The sequence below is a fragment of the Lemur catta genome, chromosome 1 (assembly GCF_020740605.2).
Source record: "Lemur catta isolate mLemCat1 chromosome 1, mLemCat1.pri, whole genome shotgun sequence".
Taxonomy (NCBI): domain Eukaryota; kingdom Metazoa; phylum Chordata; class Mammalia; order Primates; family Lemuridae; genus Lemur; species Lemur catta.
The window spans coordinates 31,389,516-31,409,398 of record NC_059128.1 but is presented as its reverse complement, the minus strand read 5'-3'; the positions used below and the strand labels follow the sequence as shown (position 1 = coordinate 31,409,398).

The 19,883-nt window shown below is 33.1% G+C and overlaps 1 protein-coding gene across 1 annotated transcript in view; it reads left to right on the top strand.

The window, feature by feature from the left end:
- Window positions 1–19,883, top strand: part of PALS1 (protein associated with LIN7 1, MAGUK p55 family member) — a 53,141-nt gene that overhangs the window by 13,436 nt on the left and 19,822 nt on the right. The window contains exons 3-8 of the mRNA XM_045565398.1: window positions 2,938–3,146; window positions 11,212–11,289; window positions 11,782–11,928; window positions 13,800–13,961; window positions 15,536–15,613; window positions 19,636–19,819. Of these exons, the coding sequence (XP_045421354.1) occupies window positions 2,938–3,146; window positions 11,212–11,289; window positions 11,782–11,928; window positions 13,800–13,961; window positions 15,536–15,613; window positions 19,636–19,819 (858 nt within the window). The remainder of the gene's footprint in view (window positions 1–2,937; window positions 3,147–11,211; window positions 11,290–11,781; window positions 11,929–13,799; window positions 13,962–15,535; window positions 15,614–19,635; window positions 19,820–19,883) is intronic.

The window sequence follows — 19,883 nt, the reverse complement described above, 5'->3', positions numbered from 1 at the left end:
GGATATCTGTAGTCCCCATAAGAAGATAGCCAGTTATCTTAACTGCTTTGTTGGTTTTGTAATTTCTTTTTCTTTTAAAATGTTTGTTTTCGTCTTTTACTCTTAAGGTATTAACACTTTAAAGCTGTTGAATTCTTTATTCTCTTAGGGAATTCTATACACTTTTAGGAAATTCTGTGGTAACCTCTTTGCATTTGATGGAATCTGACTTTCCATATTCTTCCTATCTACTCTTGTAGCTATTATATTAGCACATGGTTAAATTCTGGCTATTTCTCAAGACTTACCTAGCTCTGGGTCACAACTTAAGTCAGTCTAGTGACAGTTTTGACTTTCTAATTTTTTTCCCCAGTTTTGCTGTGTCTTTGAACTACCAATGACTATATGTATAGTTTAGCTACAGTATGTGTATGTATATGTGTGTGTGTGTACACATATATATATATGGAGAGTATATACATATACACATACAGTTGACCCTCTGTATCCATGGGTTCCGCATCCATGGATTCAACCAACCCCAGAATGAAAATATTTGAAGAAAAATTGCATCTGTACTCAAGTTGTACGGACATTTTTTCCTTGTCATTATTCCTTAAACAATACAGTATAACAACTATTTACATTGTATTAGGTATTATAAGTAATCTAGAGAGGATTTAGAGTATACCAGGGGATGTGTATAGGTTATATGCAGTTACTTTGCCATTTATATAAGGGACTTAAGTATCGCAGATTTTGGTATCTGGAGGATACCTGGAACCAGTCCCCTACAGATACTGAAAGACTACTACATATGTATAAAATAAGGAGGACTAAATATATATATTTAATAAGGAGGACTAAAGTTGTTTTTATTTTGGGGGGAAGATAGGGAACCACAAGAATCAACTTAACTGTTAGAATCTCTTTAAAAATTTAACTGCTGTTTAAATCGTGGGATATAAGATAAATGTATAAGAATCAGTGGCTTTTCTGCAGGCCTTATATGAAGAAAACTGACAGAAAGACTTAAATGGGAAGATTTTTTCCATGTGACTGTGTATAAGACAGATAGTATCTACTTTAAATTTTTCCCAGGCTCATTTATCAGAGTCTCAGTAGGACTTTTCTTTTTGGAAGAATGGGAAAGAGAGAGTGGGAGGTAACTTGAAAAAAATGATTTATAACTAATTTTGAATAGTCAATTTTTTAAAGACATTAACTGCCATGTGAGTTGTATTTAACTCATGCTAGTTTTGAGCCCAGGGCCTTGTGAAGATTATGTAACTTACGTGTCTCTTTACCTTGGGAGCTGTGTGAACTCTTTTTCAAGTTGCAAATAATTCATGCACAGAAAACAATAAAAAATAGCAAATTTTTCATTAAGTTAGGAAGGATCGTTTTCTTTCAAAGTCTTTATTCTATTTCATAATAAAACACTGTGGCCCCAAGGAAAAAAATTTTTTTCTAGTGTGGCAGTCAGTGTGTTAAAAGGTAGTGATCAGGTACTTGTCATATCAATATGAGCAAAGACTGTAATGGTACTATGATAGGATATTGTAGTTCTGATAGACCAACGGAATAGAAACAGACCCTGACATATCTTAAGAATTCGGTGGCATCGTAAATCAGTGGAAAAGGAAGTATTATTCAATAAGTGTTACTAGAATAATTGGTTAATGCTTTGGAAGAAATATAAAGTTAAAATTTCTCCTCACATCAATACTAAAATAAATTTCAGATGAATTAAAGTTAAATAGAAGTTAAATAGTAAAATGAAATAGAAGCCATAGGAAGCTAGAAGAAATGTAGATAAATACTTATTTAATGACCAAGAAGAAGGAATTTATAAGCATAGAAACAATGAAAGAAATCACACAGAGAAAGGGGAATCATTCCTAATATGTAAGAGTTGAAAAGTTCTACAATAAAAGCAACTACAAATATAATTAATAGGCAAATAGAAAAATTAGAAAACTATTCCCAACAAATATGACAAGAGTATTTGTTCACACAAGTACACACACCCTGTTAGGGGAGCAGGCAAAAGAGTACTGGTGGTTCTTAACCATTTTGAAATAACCATTTCCCAGAAAAATGCATGTGCTATGTATGCACACCAACAGGCACAATATACATACACATGCCCACAACTTTCAATACAGTTTTAGGAGACACACATATTCATTAGAGTTTCATGGACCACAAAAGGACTGCCTGGTAAGTGTGAGTAAACTTCAACCGCCCAATTAATCAGAGAAACTGAAGATTTTTGAAAATGATAGTATCAGATATTGGTGAAAATATTGCTAATTGGACATAAATTTTTCCCTCGAAAGCTGTTTGACTTTCAGAATGTCAGAATCTGATTTAAAAGTTCTGTTTCTAGGAATTATTTTAAGAAAACATCAGAATCTCAGACAAATTTATATGCAGCAATGATTATTATGTACCTAAGTGCTCAACTTTAGTGTAATGGTTACTATAAATTATGGTTTAACCATGTAATAGAATATCATGGAGCCATTATATATAATGTTTTTAAAGACTAGTGATGTGGGAAGACAATTATAATGTACTGTTAAATCAAAAAAGGAAATAAACCTAAAATGTTAAGAAAAAAACTTTATTTTTAGGTGATGGGATTATTGGTGGTTTTATGTTTCTTTGTTAATTTCTGTATTCCTCCCCTCATTTTATAGTGAGCATATTTTAGTTTTATAGTTGAAACACTTTTAAAAATATGCAAGTTATTCTGTTATATAATTTTTAAAGAGTTTTACTTAAAAATCAGTAAAATGAGACTGATTGACACTCTAAAATATATGCTATTTTGGGTTTTTTTTTTTTCTGAAAATGTCAATTGTTACTGGTTCAAGAAATTTTCTCTTAAAGTAGATGTTGAATTAAAACTGAAAGAATTAATTTTTGAATATCTTTTCCTTCTCCTACTAGAAGTAGAAGATTTATTTTCTTCACTTAAACATATCCAACATACTTTGGTAGATTCTCAGAGCCAGGAGGATATTTCATTGCTTTTACAACTGGTTCAAAATAAAGATTTCCAAAATGCATTTAAGATACACAACGCTGTCACAGTACACATGAACAAGGCCAGTCCTCCATTTCCTCTTATCTCCAATGCACAAGATCTTGCACAAGAGGTATGTATTCTGAACAGCTCGTTGACATCTACAATATAATTATTCATGATAGTAAGGCAGTATTATTGGAAAATACTAATGTGACTATAAGGCTTATTTGAATTAATTATTGGTGATCACATGTTAAATTTATTGTGATAGAAAAAATTTGCTACATGTGTTTTATCCTGAAAAAATATAGTTTACAGAGCTGTTTCATGAAAAGAGTTCATTTTGTATATAAAATTGCAAATTTGTGTAGTAACAGAAATATTTGAATTACTAGAAGGCAAGATTTTTTAATGCTCTTGGTATAGTTTTATGAATTTTAAGCATTATACATTATAAATTGAGATAATACAGATATAAAATTATAACTGATAATTAGGTATTATAAATACATAACTCCTGGAAAAGGTTTATTACTTCTAGGGATTTAGAAGTTTTTCCTGTAAGAACTGCAAAAGTTTCAAATTAGTAAATTTTAATGTACTGTGAGAGTTTCTTTTGTTAACATGCTGACTTTTAAGTTCTAGTTTCTGATGCTAGTTGATATTCAGTTTTTAATGTGCTCTGCAGACATCTTTTAAAGATTTAAAAAGTATAAATATACTCTTGGTTTTTTGGGGTGGACAGTCTATCATTATTACAGAGTTTTAAGTATTTTGATATTATAAAAACTAATAATTCTGGAAGCTCATCAAGAGAATGTATTTCATTGAATCTAAATATGATACAGAAAATGGGCTGCGGGGAAGGTAGGACTTCCAGAGCTACAGACCTGTAAAATAGGTTAGGAGGTACTCTTCAGATTAGCACAGAATGGTTTCTAAGGAAGATATTTTCCTTTTGAGATGCCTAAGATGGCAAAGATCCTCTGTGCAGTAATGGTTGAGAAAAGTCTAGTGTTGCACCCAGGGCCTAGACCTAGGAGAGTATGACCCAAGGACCTGTTCCTAGAGAAGAAACTTTCCATCCACCAGAGTTTAAAAGAGCTAGTTGAAACCTGTTTCTTGAGCTCATCTTTTATTGAAATTAAGTATACAAGATTTTTTATTCTAAAAAATTGTAACTTGTATGCAAGATTTTTTATTTTAAAAATTATAGTTTAAATGGTTTTTGTGAAAATTACTTTTCTTACAGAGATTGAAGTAACCAACATTACTTTGATCTTACACTATTCACAAATATATTGTAACTTTTATTGTTTGGGGTTGGGAAGAATATAGAACAAATCATTATAATCATTCCCTTCCCAATCTTCAAGAGGAAAGTTTATCCAGCTAGCTATTGGGCTTTTGTTTTGCTGAATGGAACAATAGGTAAAGAAGAGAATGAGAGAAGCAAGAGACATCAAAATTGCTCTAATTGAGAAAAGCTGGCACAGACAGTGAACAAGTGGAAAGAATGAAGAGAGGCAACATGGCTTTTAAAAGGTTTTAGGAGTTGAGAAAAGCAAAGCACTACAAGTGGCTTAAAGAGTAAATGCCTTGGGGAAGAAAGAAATAGTTAAAAATAACTTTTAAAAAATCAGTTTTGAGTATTAGTTTTAGTATAGGTAACATATTCACATAGTTCACAGTTTTAAAAGTACCACGTAAAGCAGATTTTTCTGATAGTTTGCTTTCACATCCTTACAATATCTTTTGTAATACAATGTGAATAGTTTCTGCTGGAGTTACGCAGTACAATGACTGTGAAGTAGTCCTGACTTTCAGTACATTACACGTGTGAAAAAAGCACATACTCAGAGCTCATCAAAGAGAAGTAGTAACAAAGTTCTAAATGGCCCCAATGCCTTTATTTTACAGCTGGAAAAAAACTTAGCAATCACCTAATCCAACCCCCCCACCCCCCCGTTTTATGTTTCTGAATATTGAAGCCACTTGAAGTTTGGTGACTGGTATAAAATAATTAATCTGCTCGTGTGCCCATTGCATAATAATGCTTTGCTTTTTAGCATTCCTAATTCCAGCAATTTTAATATACAGTATTTAAAGGAAATTACCTCATGCTTCAATTGAATCGTTTCTCAGGGGAAATTTAAGTAAAAAAAAAAAAAACTTCCAATAATTTAGTGAAACATTACGAAGTGTTCTTCGTTTTTATAGCTTAAAATATCAGTTAAACATTAAGTATATACTACATGCTTAAATTGTAGATAATATTAAAGCCTATGCAAACTTCAAATATGAAGATCTAGATTAAATCTTTGATCTAGGGTATTTATTAATAAACACAAAACAATTTTTTGTTACTACAGTGCTTTTATAAAGAAAAGGTTAGACTTCATTAGATGAATTTTTGCTTATACAAAAATAGCTTTAAGGGAGTAAAAATGCAAGCCAACACACCAGGAAATGGTATTTGATTTTGAGATATAGAAGGATTTGTGTGTGTGTAAATACATAAATGGCAAAAACTTATCTATAGAATGTATAAAGAACTCTTGCAAATTAATAAGAAAAGTCTATTCATTTAAAAAAGATTGGCAAAGATCAGACACCTTATACAAAGAGGGAATCCAAATGGCCAATAAGCATGAAAAGATATTCAGCATCATTAGCCAACAGAGAAATGCAAATTAAAATGAGATACCACTGCACAGATATCAAAATGATTATAATTTATGGCAATATCAAGTGTTGGTGAACTTATGGAACAGCTGAAACTCTCATACGTTGATGATAGAGTATATAAATTGGTACTACCCTTTGGAAAAATGTTTGCCAATATCTACTAAAGTTAATGTACCTACATACTGTAACCGAGCAATTTTACTTGTAGATATGTACCCAAGAGAAATGAAAACATTCACACAAAGGATCAAGAACAGATGTCTATAGCAATAGTCAGAAACTGGAAACAACCCAGATATTTGTCAACCTCTGAAAGTTGTATTAGTCTGTCATTGTGCAGGAACAATGAGTGAACAATTACAGTCTAATGAGCAGTGCTGTGATGGCAGTGTGAGAAAATTGCCAACAGCACTCTGGAATGTGCCTAACTGTGTGTGATGGGGGGCGAGCTGAGCAAAGTGATGGGAAGAAGGAAGAAACATAGAAGGAAATTTAATTTGCTGAGTCTTGCAGAATTATTGGATATTTAACAGGAAGCCTAAGAAAGAATAAAAGGTCTTCCATTGTTGAAGGGCACAAAGGCAGTAGTGACTGAGAAAGCCTGGCATATTTCTTGAACAACTAGTAAGGGGTAGGATATAATCTTAAAAGATGATATCCAGATCCTGAAAGCCAACTGAGCCATATTAATAAGTTTATCTTTTAATAGATCCACTTTAGTGTATTTTTTAAATAATTAACTTACATGAATAGATGAAAGGAGAAGACAGTACGATCAATTTGATGCAGAAAAGACACCTGAAAAAAACTCAGTACTTTTTCCTTGATGAAAATTCTTAGAAAGTCAGGCTCATTTTGTTAACTTGATACCAGAAACTAATAGCATCTTACTTAATGGTGAAACACACAATGCATTGCCATTTAGGCCTGGAATAAGAAGAATCTCCGGACTCCCACCACTATTATTCATCATTTTTTTGGAGGTACTAGCCAGTGTAATAAAACTGGAAAGAGTAACGAAATATAAAGTTGTAAAGGAATAGGGAAAACAAGAATTTGTTCTAATTTGAATAGGTTGAATTAGTTAATTTGTACAAAAAAAACCTTGATTCATTTGATATTAAACATGTTGCCAACAGGTATAATTTGTACACATGCATAACATATCGCATTCAAACATGCATATAAGAGCTATTGGAGACTGGGCACCATGGCTCACACCTGTAATCCCAGCACTTTGGGAGGTTGAGGTGGGAGGATTGTGTGAGGCTAGGAGTTGGAGACCAGCCTGGGCAACATAGCAAGACCCTGTCTCCACAAAAAAAAAATCTAAAAATTAGCCAGGCATGGTGACATGCACCTGTAGTCCCAGCTATTTGGGAAGCTGAGACAAAGGGATCACTTGAGCCCAGGAGTTTCAAATTACGGTGAGCTGTGATCACACCACTGCATTCCAGCCTGGATGACAGGAAACCCTGTCTCTTAAAAAATACATATATATATATATATAAAGAAATAATAACATTAACAAGGCTATCTCTGGGTGGTAGATAAATAGATAATATTCTTAAGCTCACTCTAAAGAAAATTTTAAAGCAAGGAATTTATTCTATGCTTGTGAACGTACTGAAGAATTTTAAACAGGAGCTTGCCATAAACAGGCTTATAACTTAAAATATCACTTTGGGAACATTGTGGTAGGTGTGAGGTCAAGAATGGAGGCATAGAGTAATAATATGTAGGCTATTGTAGTTGTCCAGATGTAAGATTTTGAATAGCAATTGGACATGAAGTATAGAAATATTTAAATAGAAAATTAATAGGATTTAGTGTTTCTATATGGGAAATAAAAATAAAGGATTCAGCTAGCTACTTCCATCCGGGGGGGAAAAAAAAGGAAAGGAGAAATCAGGATGACTTACCTGCCCTCTCTTCCTTTCATCAAATTCATTAAATATTTGAGTGCTGTTCGCCAGGTATTCTGCCAATAGTCATAGATACAAAGTTGAATAAGATAGTTCCATCTTCAGTAAACTCAGTCTGGTGGAATACAGTCCCATTGACAATTTTAAACCAAATGTATTCAGTCTTATGAGTACATGTTATCTAGGCAAATATTATAGAATGAGGCAGTTCCAGTACCTGGAAAAACTAGCATAATCACAGTCACTGTGGGATACCGCATGGTTTGTTCAGGGAACAACAGACAGTCCAATGCTGGACCAAAAAGTTTAAGGCATGAGAAATGCCAGGAGACAGGGCTGGAGAAAAGGCAAGGATCAGGTGATCAAGGTTCTTATATTTAATGCTAAGGAACTTAGGCTTGATCCTGTGTGACAGAGAGCCAATAAGAACTAGAATGGTAATATTTTTGTTTTTGAATTAACAAGGATATTTAATGACATAGAAAAATAAAATATTTTAATAATTTATTAGTTTCAAATCAAAATAGAGTTATAAGATATTGTAAAACAATATGAATAGCATGATCTCATTTTGGTAAAAATAAACATAAAGGATAAAGAAAGGTTATATAGACAGATTTTCTCAATGTTTATATGGGCACATTTTTTTGGTAACCAACTTTATTGAGATATAATTTACATACACTTAAAGGTATGTTTTATTATATAGTTCGATCAGTGTATTTTGACATATGTATACACATAAGAAATCTACCACCGTCATTAAGTTATAGAAGGAAACATCTGTCACTCCACAAAGCTACCTCATGGCCTTTTGCAGACAACAACCACCTCTTCTTCCCCCAAGCATAGCCTGTAGACATCCACTGATCTGCTTTCTGTTTTACAAATTTGCCATTTATGGACATTTCATATAAATGGAATAATATGTCATCTTTTGTGTCTGATTTCTTTTGCTTAGCATAATGTTTTTGAGATTTGTCTGTGTTGTTCATGTATCAATAGTTTGTAAATTGCTGAGTAGTATTCCATTTTATAAATATCCTACAATTTGTTTAACCACTCACCTATTGAAGGCTATTTGGGTTGTTTCCTGTTTATCATTCTAGCAGGTATATAATGATATCTTGTTTTAATCTGCATTTCCATAATGGCTAATGTTGTTGAACATTTTTCCATATGTTTATTGCCATTTTCCTATTTTTTTTGTGAAATATTGGTCATTTTTTTTCCATTTAAAAAAATGAGATTGTTAGTCTTCTTGAGTTATAAGAGTTTTTAATATATCTTTTTTAATATATTCTGGTTACAAGTCCTTTGTCAGATACATGTCTCAAGGTGAATATTTTGGTAAAAGCAAGTATGAAAATGCATGAACGATATATACCAAGGTGATTATCCCTAGGTATAATAAAAGTCCTTCCTTTTATTTTCCTTTTGATTATCTATTTTCTGACTTTTTACATTTAACATATACCATTTCTATAATTTAAAAAATTAGCTTAAAAATGAAAAAGGATCTTGCTTCTGAAGGAAAACAGGGAAAAGTGGTGTAGCTAGAGAAGAGTACAAGGTCAAGAGAGGGTATTTTTAAAGATAAGAGATTAGAGCATTGTTATAGGCCAATAGAAAGGAGCCAATAGGATTTAAGAATAGCCTTTTAATTCCTTAGTTCTTTGTAGAAGCAGCAGCTGATGATGCGTTAACACTAGAATAAGTAACATCTGGGTTAATAGGTCATAGGAGTAAGCATTTACAGGAGTTCTAAATGTCTTTAGAAGGGAAGGTCTCGAAGATGTTTAGTAACTGACTTAATAGTGGAAATAGGAAAAAATGTCTAGTACAGAAAATTATTATTGCGTTAACTTGGTACATTTTGTATACCCTCAGTATATTTGTAATCCAAAATTTGTCTTTCCCCCCTCTCAGTTGCTTTCTACAGCTATCAAAAGGTGGGGAAACACCCTGTTGTAAAAATCAGCTTTTAGTTTTGGTACTATCATTGCTTTGATCTACTTGTTGTGGTAAAATTAGTTAATCCTAACATTATCATCTCTTAGGTTTGGTAGATGATTTTAAATAGCCATGAAAGGTATAGAATTGCTGGGTTTCTATTTTAATCATGAATTACTCTTATTTTAAAAAGTTCTATATGTGGATTTACTTTTGTATGTATTCAGTAATGGTGGTAATTTTTGGTTTTGTTATCTGCATTATTGCAAAATATTATTGTTGGTGGGCAGTTGGGTTTGGGAATAGAAAGGGGAAGAAAATCAGAGGTATTCACAGTGAAAGCACATAATCTTTGGAGAAAAGTAGGCTGCAGAGCAAAATTGTACCTTTAGATATTTATGGTAGAAAAGAAAAGATTGAAAATAAATGAACTGAACATATATAGTTCAAGTGATTTGAAACTAAAAGGGAAATAAACTAAAGCAGAAGAAAAGGATTAAGTTATTTAAAGAACAGTAGATTTAATAGTATTAGAAGCTAGTTCTTTGAAAAGAACAGGAAAATAGACAAATCTTGGATAAATTAGATTAAGAGAAAAATACTAATAGCATTAGGAAACAAAAAAGAAGTATGAATGAAGAGCTGTAAATGGTAGGTGCCATTCTACAGGTAAGGAAACAGGCTAAAAAAATTCATCATAACCAAAGGGGAGTCTATCCTAGGAAGACAAAAATTGCTTGGCTTTGGGAAATTTCATGTACTCCACTGTATTATGGCGATTGCTCCATTATGCTCATATAAATATGTCTTGTTAATCTGTAACTCGTGAAGTGGTCATCTCTGGGTTTTAAATGTAGTTACATAGACATGTGATTTTCAAACTATAAAATAGCAAGGTAACTATTAGAACAGTTTTTTCTTCCCTTATGTAATCAATATTAGTATGTTTTATAGTATGTGGGAGAAACTTTCAAGATGGAAGTAGTTCATTCATCGGCATAAATACCAAAATCTTACCTAGTGTTTTCTTTTTTTAAATAAGAAATGCTGTTTTTATCCATGATAATAATAGTAAGACAAAATTCTTTGGGAAAAAATGCATTCTAACTTTTTGTTCATGATTCTTTTTAGTGTGTTTATTTCTCACGTGTATTTTTTATCATTTTAATTTGTACTTTTTTTTTTTTAATTTTTTTTTTTGTTTGAGACAGAGTCTCACTCTGTTGCCCAGGCTAGAGTGCTGTGGCATCAGCCTAGCTCACAGCAACCTCAAACTCCTGGGCTTAAGCAATCCTACTGCCTCAGCCTCCCAAGTAGCTGGGACTACAGGCATGTGCCACCATGCCCGGCTAATTTTTTCTATATATATTTTTAGTTGTCCGGTTAATTTCTATTTTTTTTTTTTTTCAGTAGAGACAGGGTCTCGCTTTTGCTCAGGCTGGTCTCGAACTCCTGACCTCAAGCGATCCTCCCACCTCTGCCTCCCAGAGTGCTAGGATTACAGGCGTGAGCCACCGTGCCTGGCCTTTAATTTGTACTTTAAAAAAAATACTGCCTTGCCTAATATAGGTGCTGCTGCTATTTCCTATAATCTATCTAGGCAGAATAATCTTTATTTTTGTTCTGTAGGTACAAACTGTTTTGAAGCCAATCCATCAAAAGGAAGGACAAGAATTAGCTGCTTTGCTGAATGCTCCACACATTCAGGTAGAAAATGGACAGAGCATTATATATGTTGTTTTTCCAGCATTATTGTTCTTTTTATTTTTAATCAAATTCTCCTAGGTCTAGAAGTTTTGATGTTTACAACTCCTTCTGCAAAATAATTACTATTAGATTATATATTCTCATATTTAACATTAACCGAATTATTTCTGAAACAACTTGTTTTCTTTAAAATTAGATAAAAATTCTTCCCCTTTTTGGTTATATTTCCCATAAATTTTAATTAGGGTATTTAGGCCTTTAAGTGGATATTTTGCTTTTATGAATTTTAATAAGCATTTCAGACTTTCATAACCCATTCCAGAATATGCCCTAATATACTTAGCATATCTTTAGTTATTATTAGCTCTAATTAATTATAGCAATTTGAAAGACTTAATAATCAGAATACTATGTACATGATGAGATTAAAAATTGCTGTATGGGAGTAAATCATGCTGTCACTTTAAAATACTATGTATTTCTTTGAAACAGGCACTTTTACTGGCCCATGATAAGGTTGCTGAGCAGGAAATGCAGCTAGAGCCCATTACAGAGGAGAGAGTTTATGAAAGCATTGGCCAGTATGGAGGAGAAACTGTAAAAATAGTTCGTATAGAAAAGGCTCGTGATATTCCATTGGTAAGTGTCCCATCGCTGATCTGAGATTCTTTCTACACAGAGATCTTGTGCATGGCAGATGGTTGAAGACCTCACTACATTTCTGGTGGTTTCTCTCTCTCTCACTCTCTCTCTCTCCCCTTCATTTTTTTTCAGACAGGGTCTTACTCTCACTCTGCAGGCTGGAGTGTAGTGTCACAATCACAGCTTGCTGCAACTTTGAACACCTCGGCTCAAGCAATCCTCTTGCCTCAGTCTCCCAAGTAGCTGGGACTGCAAGCATGTGCTCCCATGCCCAGCTAATTCTTAAAAAATTTTTTTGTAGAGATGGGGTCTCACTATATTGTCCAGGCTGGTCTTCAGCTCAGTTTTTCTCTTTTGAGGTTAACTTGTTGGACTTTTTCTGTGTTCTTGCTCATAGCCCTTTTTCAGTTGAGAAAAATTTATTACCTTTTTCACTCATAAATCGATAAAAATAATAGCTTGTAAAATATTTGAGGAACAAAGAAGAGATAAATAATTTATCCCTTGTTCATTATATTCTATCATTGTTCTCCCAGGTTACTTTTTAGAACAATAATTAGAAACTCTGATCTTTTCATACAATTATATTTATTTATTTTATTTTATTTTTTTAAACTAGTTAGGTGAAACAGTGGGAGCCATTATACTTATTGAAACAGTGTTACTTCATTTCTTTTTTTTTTTTTTTTTTATCTTAAAGGGGTAGGGGGTTCTGAAGAGCGGTGTTCTGTTGCCCTGTTTTTTTGTTGTTGTTGAGACAGAGTCTCACTCTGTCACCCTGGGTAGAGTGCAGTAGCATCATTGTAGCTCACTGCAGCCTCCAACTTCCTGGGCTCTAAGCAATCCTTCTGCCTCAGCCTCCTGGGTAGCTGGGACTACAGGTACATACTGCAATACCCGGCTGGGGTTTTTTTCCTTTCTTTTTTGGTAGAGACGGGGTCTCATTCTTCCCCAGGCTAGTCTCAAACTCCTGAGCTCAAGCAATCCTCCCACCTGGGCCTTCCAGAGTGAAAAGTAGGCATTTCTTAGTGCTTATATTTGTTTTAGAGTTTTTATATGTAAAACTTTCTTCAGTCTCTTTTTCTTAGTCTGCTATCGTTGCCTTTAGTTTCATTCCTTTATTGTCAAAGAAATATTCCTGAATCCTAGTATCTCAAATTGTGCCTTGAATAGTGTGGTACAAGGAATAAAGGCCTTTTTTTATAGGCAGTTTATGTAACAACAAAGTCATGACAAAATTTTAAAATAAAAGTTTAGGAGAAAAATGTTACAAACTCTGTCTGCTTTCAGGCTTTATTCTATATCTTGTGTTTCCAGTTTTTATGCATACATTTTTCATTTGTGCTTCCAATTTATATAATAAAATATTAATGTTTAATATATTTTACTGTGAACTGGGTACAGCTACAATATTTAACATTTGAATAATCGATCATATTGGTATTTAACTTTATCATATTTTGAATTAAAAAAGACTTTTATAGTAATAAGTCATGTTCACTAATTACACCTAAATGTGTTGTAACCATTTGAATAGGATCTAGCATATGGAGAACAAATCTGACTATAGGTCTTCACATATTGTTTTTAAGCAAATGAATTTTTCCTGCTGTCATAAGCTTCAAAAATCTGCTTAATTTCAGAATTCTAAGGAATAGAGTGTTTCTGAAGCTGAATATGTTGTGGGGAAAAGGTCAGCTTTCAAATCTGATTACAATTATTACTTTAGCTGTGTAAGTAAATTTTTTTTTAAGATAGCTGAAGGCTAGTATTGTTGAATAGGAAAAAATTAGAATTTAAAAATGAAGAAATGCTTAACAAAAAATTGCATTTTTACTTTTAAATTAGATGTTAATTTTTTTTTTTAGGGTGCTACAGTTCGTAATGAAATGGATTCTGTCATCATTAGCCGGATAGTAAAAGGAGGTGCTGCAGAGAAGAGTGGTCTGTTACATGAAGGAGATGAAGTTCTGGAGATTAATGGCATTGAAATTCGAGGAAAAGATGTCAATGAGGTTTTTGACTTGTTGGTAAGTTGACACAGGTAGAAGAATAATTGCTAGGTTTTAAAGAGCTGTTATTGGACTTCGAATAAAATATTTTTAAAACATTTTAAAAATAACTGTTAAGAGTACTAGACAATTTCTAGCCCGTAATTGTCCTATGAGGTAATCATTCCACAGTATTTATTAATAGTTTTATTTTGGGGTGAGTACCGCTGATTTTTTTTTTTTTTTTTTTTTACTTTCTACTTTATTACTATCAGGTATATTTTATTTTTTCTGTAATCAGTTATAATATAAATCATTAATTCATTCAGTAAATATTTATAGAGTGTCTACTATGGGCTAGCCACTGGGGAAACAGTAACAAAACAAAGTCCATCCTCTCCTGATTTTTATGTTCATTTTGTTTTATTATTATCTGCAATTGATTGTTATTTTCCTAATAATATTAGATAATGGCAGTGCTATAGATCTGTTGGGTCCAATATAATAGCCACTAGCTGCATGTAGCTATTTCTATTTAAATTGAGTAAAGGGAGTTGAGTCCAGTCTCTCTCCCCCACTGCAAGACCCTGTTGCAGTGGTCCCTATGCCAAAAAAATTAACTAGGTAAAATTTAAAATTTAGTTCTTCATTTACACTAGCTGTACTTCAAGTACTGAAAAGAAATATGTAGCTAATGGCTACCATATTAAGGTGCAGATATAGCATGTTTCCATCATTGCAGGAAGCTGTGTTAGACAGTGCTAATGTAATGAGGAAGTCATTTTATAGGCATTTTTTGAGAGCAATTTATGATCACTTTGTACAAGTAATCCGTAGACCGGATTTATATTCTTAATTACTTGGCATCGGTTGTTACAGTAGAATCTCTACTATCTGGTGATGTCTGTTATAAAATCTAAAAAACATATTTATAGCCTTATTTTTATGCAACCCCATTCATTGGATTGGTAGAGCACAGTGCTCTTGTTTTATTGGCTGCTATCTTTAAGTTGAGCACTGTTTCCTGCCTTATCATTACTAGCAGTTGTTATGATTACTCTGTAGGCTGGAAGTTTCTGAACAAAGCAGTCGGTATTATACTGGGAAATAACAGTGAACCTAGCAATAAGACTTGAAACAGTTAAAAAATAGAATAGACGATGGAGGCAGGTCATCTGGGAATTGAGAATATTTGCGTTGCTCTTCTAGTCCTAGTCACAATTACTTTTGCAAATTCTGCATTAAAATTGATGTATGTCAGAGTAGATAACCCTTAATTTTTATAGCGCTGTGGCATCTTTCAACCCTTCACTGTGGAATCTTCCTGAACTTACAATGAATGTCAGAAAAAAACCCAAGACCTATGGTCTAAGTGGCTTCCACAATGGGGCAGAATTGCAGAATGCCATATTTTAGAATACCTCTAATATAATAGAATCTGTGAAAAACATAATTTGTGCTTCCTGATGAAATGGGATTCATCTGTACCAAATTTTTTTTTAAGTCTGTGTAAGGTTTCCGGAATAGTCCAGTTTTGGGAATATTTATCATAAAATCATAGAATGATTTTCATAAATACAGATTTTTAAAATAACCTCATCTTTCTATTGCAGTCTGATATGCACGGGACTTTGACGTTTGTTCTGATTCCCAGTCAACAGATTAAGCCTCCTCCTGCCAAGGAAACAGTAGTAAGTGATTTTTTCCTCTTTATTATTTATTTTTCCATGGCTACTGTTTATTTCTGTGTATCAGAAATATCACTGTAGGCCGGGCACAGTGGCTCAGGCCTGTAATCCTAGCTCTCTGGAAGGCCGCGGCGGGGGGGATCATCACTTGAGGCCAGGAGTTTGAGACCAGCCTGGGCAATATAGTGAGACCCTGATTCTTAATAAATAAATAAATAAATAAAAATAAAATAATAAATATTAGCTATTGTTATGATTACTTACTCTGTGCCAGGCACTACATAGGTAACTGAGTTGTAAGGAAAAATTGAGAATCACTGCCATCAAATGCATTTACTTTCTTGTGATAATTATAAAATGTATTATATTAATATAATTTTCATCATAATTTTTTCTCATTTGGAATAAGACCTGGAATTTTATAATGCAGTAAGATTTTTACTAATAAATATTTTATCAGAAGTTACAAAAAATATAGAAAATTTTAGTGTATTTTGGATGGATATCCCTTTTTAAGTTAGGGCAGTTGCTCTATTAAGTTTAGTATTGCCCTAATGTTCATGTTTTTGTCTACCTACTAAACATCAATTTGATACCCCAAACTTCTTTCCTGTAGAAAATGGAAGAGAACAAATAATAAAGATATTCCTTTCTTGGCAGATGGTGAAGAGGAATCCCAGGGTTAGAGGGAGATATTTGAAAACTTGCTTGATGCCATAAAGTCTTTTCTTAACTCACTTTCACTATTTTCTCTTCTAAAATTAATTTTAAAAGTTAAATATAAATCTTTAGTAACAAATAAAAAATTACAAAGAAAATTATTTTAGAACGTTGAATCCCTTAAGAAAGATACAAATAAACTGATGAATGATAAATCATTATCCCTTTACTCTATTCCCATTTATCATTAGGACTTCAAATGCGAACAGCTTGTAGGTACTAAAAAGAAAAAAAAAGTTGGGCTGGAAGATAATTGTATCCAAACAAGTCTATAATTTGAAATTTAAATAGAAGATTTCATATGGTTTGGAAACCAAACACTGTTTTGATCAGGTACACTGTACTGATATTATAGCATTATTATACCCCTGGAGCTTTCCTATGAGGGTCAGCTTCTCTCCTTCATTTTAAAAGGGCTTTGTTTTTCATTGCATGGGAAACAAAATAATTTAGCCACTAAAAGAGGAAAGATTGATAGAGATAACTTCTTGAATTATTAATAATAAGAATCAATAGAGTATATGAATAGAAGTCATACAGTATATGTTAAGGCAGTGCACAGACTTTAACTCATTCAAATGGTTAATTTCTCTGATATGAAATAAATTTTGCTTAGGAAAAATTAAGAGCTCTTGCTCATTTTAGATGTGACTAGGTAACCTTATCACATAAGCAAAGCATATCCTCTTCCCACTGTATACAAAGAGGGGCCCCATTCCAAGCCCTTTAAATCAGACTAGTTGGGTGAGAACTGCCCAGGCAAGGGTAGATAGAAAAGCATTTCTGGGTGATTTTCTTGCCCTCTGGCAAAGGTCATAAACCAGATATTTCCTCCTCACTGGTCTTTTTAATTTCCCTCAAGGTCCTAGTTCAGTAAGTACCAGACAATTACACAAGGAGTGTGATTAAAATGCAGAGTCTGACAGTCTGAGGTGTGGCGTGAGAAGTCAGCATTTTAATAAACATCCCGGGCAGATGATCTGAGCAAAAACACTTTGAAAAACAACATACTGGATATACATTCAGAAAGTGGTAAAATTACCAATCAAGCTGACAAGTAGTCTGATTTGATAGATCTCTGAAAAGCTTGATAAAATTATCTCTCTGCTACCTCAAGTGATGGCTAAAATTCCATTTTTAGATTTCCAAGGTTTTTTGGCTAAAAAGTGACAATTTAAACTGATTATGAGAGCATTACTAATTGACAGGGATGGTACTCAAGGAGATTTTTTTAAAAGCATATTTCTAGATCATCCTCTATATTAGAGATTTTTTTCTCATGCCAAGATTGTAAATTTGCATGTATAATCTTTTTACCCAATCTCCCAACTGTGTTTTGATTTACTGTTATCCCACACAACTTTCTACAATTCATTTTTAGTGCTGACTGACAAAGTTTTCAAGATTTTAATCAAAACTCTAATGTTTTCACATCAAGAACAAGGCTCTGTAGGGCACTGTTTGGGATGCAGCATAACATTTTCAAATTTGGTGAAGTGTCCTAACTATATTTACTACAAGACTATGTGCTGTGCGATTCCATTTACATGAGGTAAAATATAGGGGACACTGATTAGTGTTTCTAGAAATCAGGATGGTATCATACTTACCCTTGGAGGGCGTAAGGAGTGTGTAGTGACTGAATGGGACATGAGTTGAGGCTTCTGAGGCGCTGGTGATATTCTGGTTCTTGATTTGGGTGCTGGTTACACAGGTGTGTTTAGTTTTTGAAAATTCATTGAGCTATATAGGCTTATGATTATGTGTATTGTTTGTACTTGTATACAATGAAAAGTTACCCCCAAAAAGCAGACCACATTTAAGTTCTACTTTTAGCTATTTTATATTTTTAACTGATCACTTTTTTTTTTTTACCTGTTTCACTGTATATTGGGACTTAGCTTTCCTCATTTCCTATTTACAGTAGTTAGTAAAATGTTTTTTTGAAATTAAAAAATGTTTTTAGGTAAAAATGGTACCTCAAGCCGAATTTATAAAATAGGCTGGTGCTTTCATGAGGAGTCTAGGCTATTATACTAAATAATGGAGAGATCTATCTTTCTATAAATATGTATGTCTCTATCACTTAGTATTTTATCAAGTTTCATATAGTTTATCATCATGGATTGAGAATAGTCAATTTAGTCAGTATTTCAAGACCTTAAAAAGGATACTATCTAAAATGATTTTGAAACAGACTGGTATTATCTTTATGATATACAGCCTCAATTATGGTAAAGGTAAAAGAATTAAAGAAAGTCAAATAGCATTTGGATAGAAAAGGACTCAGAATTTTTAGGCTGTTAATATATTGCTTGGTTCATTGAGCCTGAACTTGAAATTTAACCTGTGTGGTGCAGAAATGCCTATTGCATATAGATGTTAGATTTCATTAGATGAAGGTAGGTTTCTTACAGATTTTGGAAATGTCACATGCCACTTGCCCAGCTTAGGTAAAAATTAAACAAGAAGTTAAGGAGAATATTAATTCCTTTATACCTTGTTAGAAGTAAGAATACTTTGTTATATTTTACAGAGGCATATGGAAGAAATGGCATAGGAAATAACTTAGTTTTCTGTAATGTTCATGTGAGTTCTCCCTTACCTTTAGTGCTAGATAGCATAGCACACTTCTTTGATTTATTCTGATTTCCAGAAACACATTGTTAGCAAAAATCATAACTTGCACCATTAATCATATTTCTAAGCCTGCATAGTACACAAATAAGAATTGATTATAAACTTGATTTAGATAATTTTAGCAGTTTAGGGTGTGCTTGTTTCATGAACCTAAACATATCCCTTTAGAAGAAACACTGAGAGAGATTAAGGCATAGTTGGACTGAGAGTAGTGAGGTCAAGAGGGGATGACAGCCCCAGAGAAGCTGACACTCGCCTGCTTAGATAATAAGATGTAGTAAGGTTTAAAGTCTACCTTTTCTGGTAGCAGTGGTTTAGAAATCACATACCTTATTGCAGAGTCATTCTTTTCCTAGTTCAAGAGGATTCTATTACGTTTTTTCTGCTTCTCTCAAGCTTTTGAGGCATCTTTGCACCTCAGCTTGTAGCTGCTAACAATAAAGTAGTTTGGACACTCTTGTACATATTTGCACTCAGCAGAGAAGACAACAGATAAGCCTGAGAAAATACTGCCCCAAAATACTGTTACTTAACTAAATACCTTTCTCTCAACTCATAATTTCTTTGCACTAATGAAAAATTGTAATATTTAAATTATATTTATGCTAAATATTTTATGTTGGCATTTTATTATTGTTTTTATTTTTACCCCCTTTATCTTTTAGATCCATGTAAAAGCTCATTTTGACTATGACCCCTCAGATGACCCTTATGTTCCATGTCGAGAGTTAGGTCTGTCTTTTCAAAAAGGGGATATACTTCATGTGATCAGTCAAGAAGATCCAAACTGGTGGCAGGCCTACAGAGAAGGGGACGAAGATAATCAGCCTCTAGCTGGGCTTGTTCCAGGTAAGAGACAATATAGGAGATAGGACATAGTATTAAAAGAACATTTAAAATTCAAGTCTTAAAA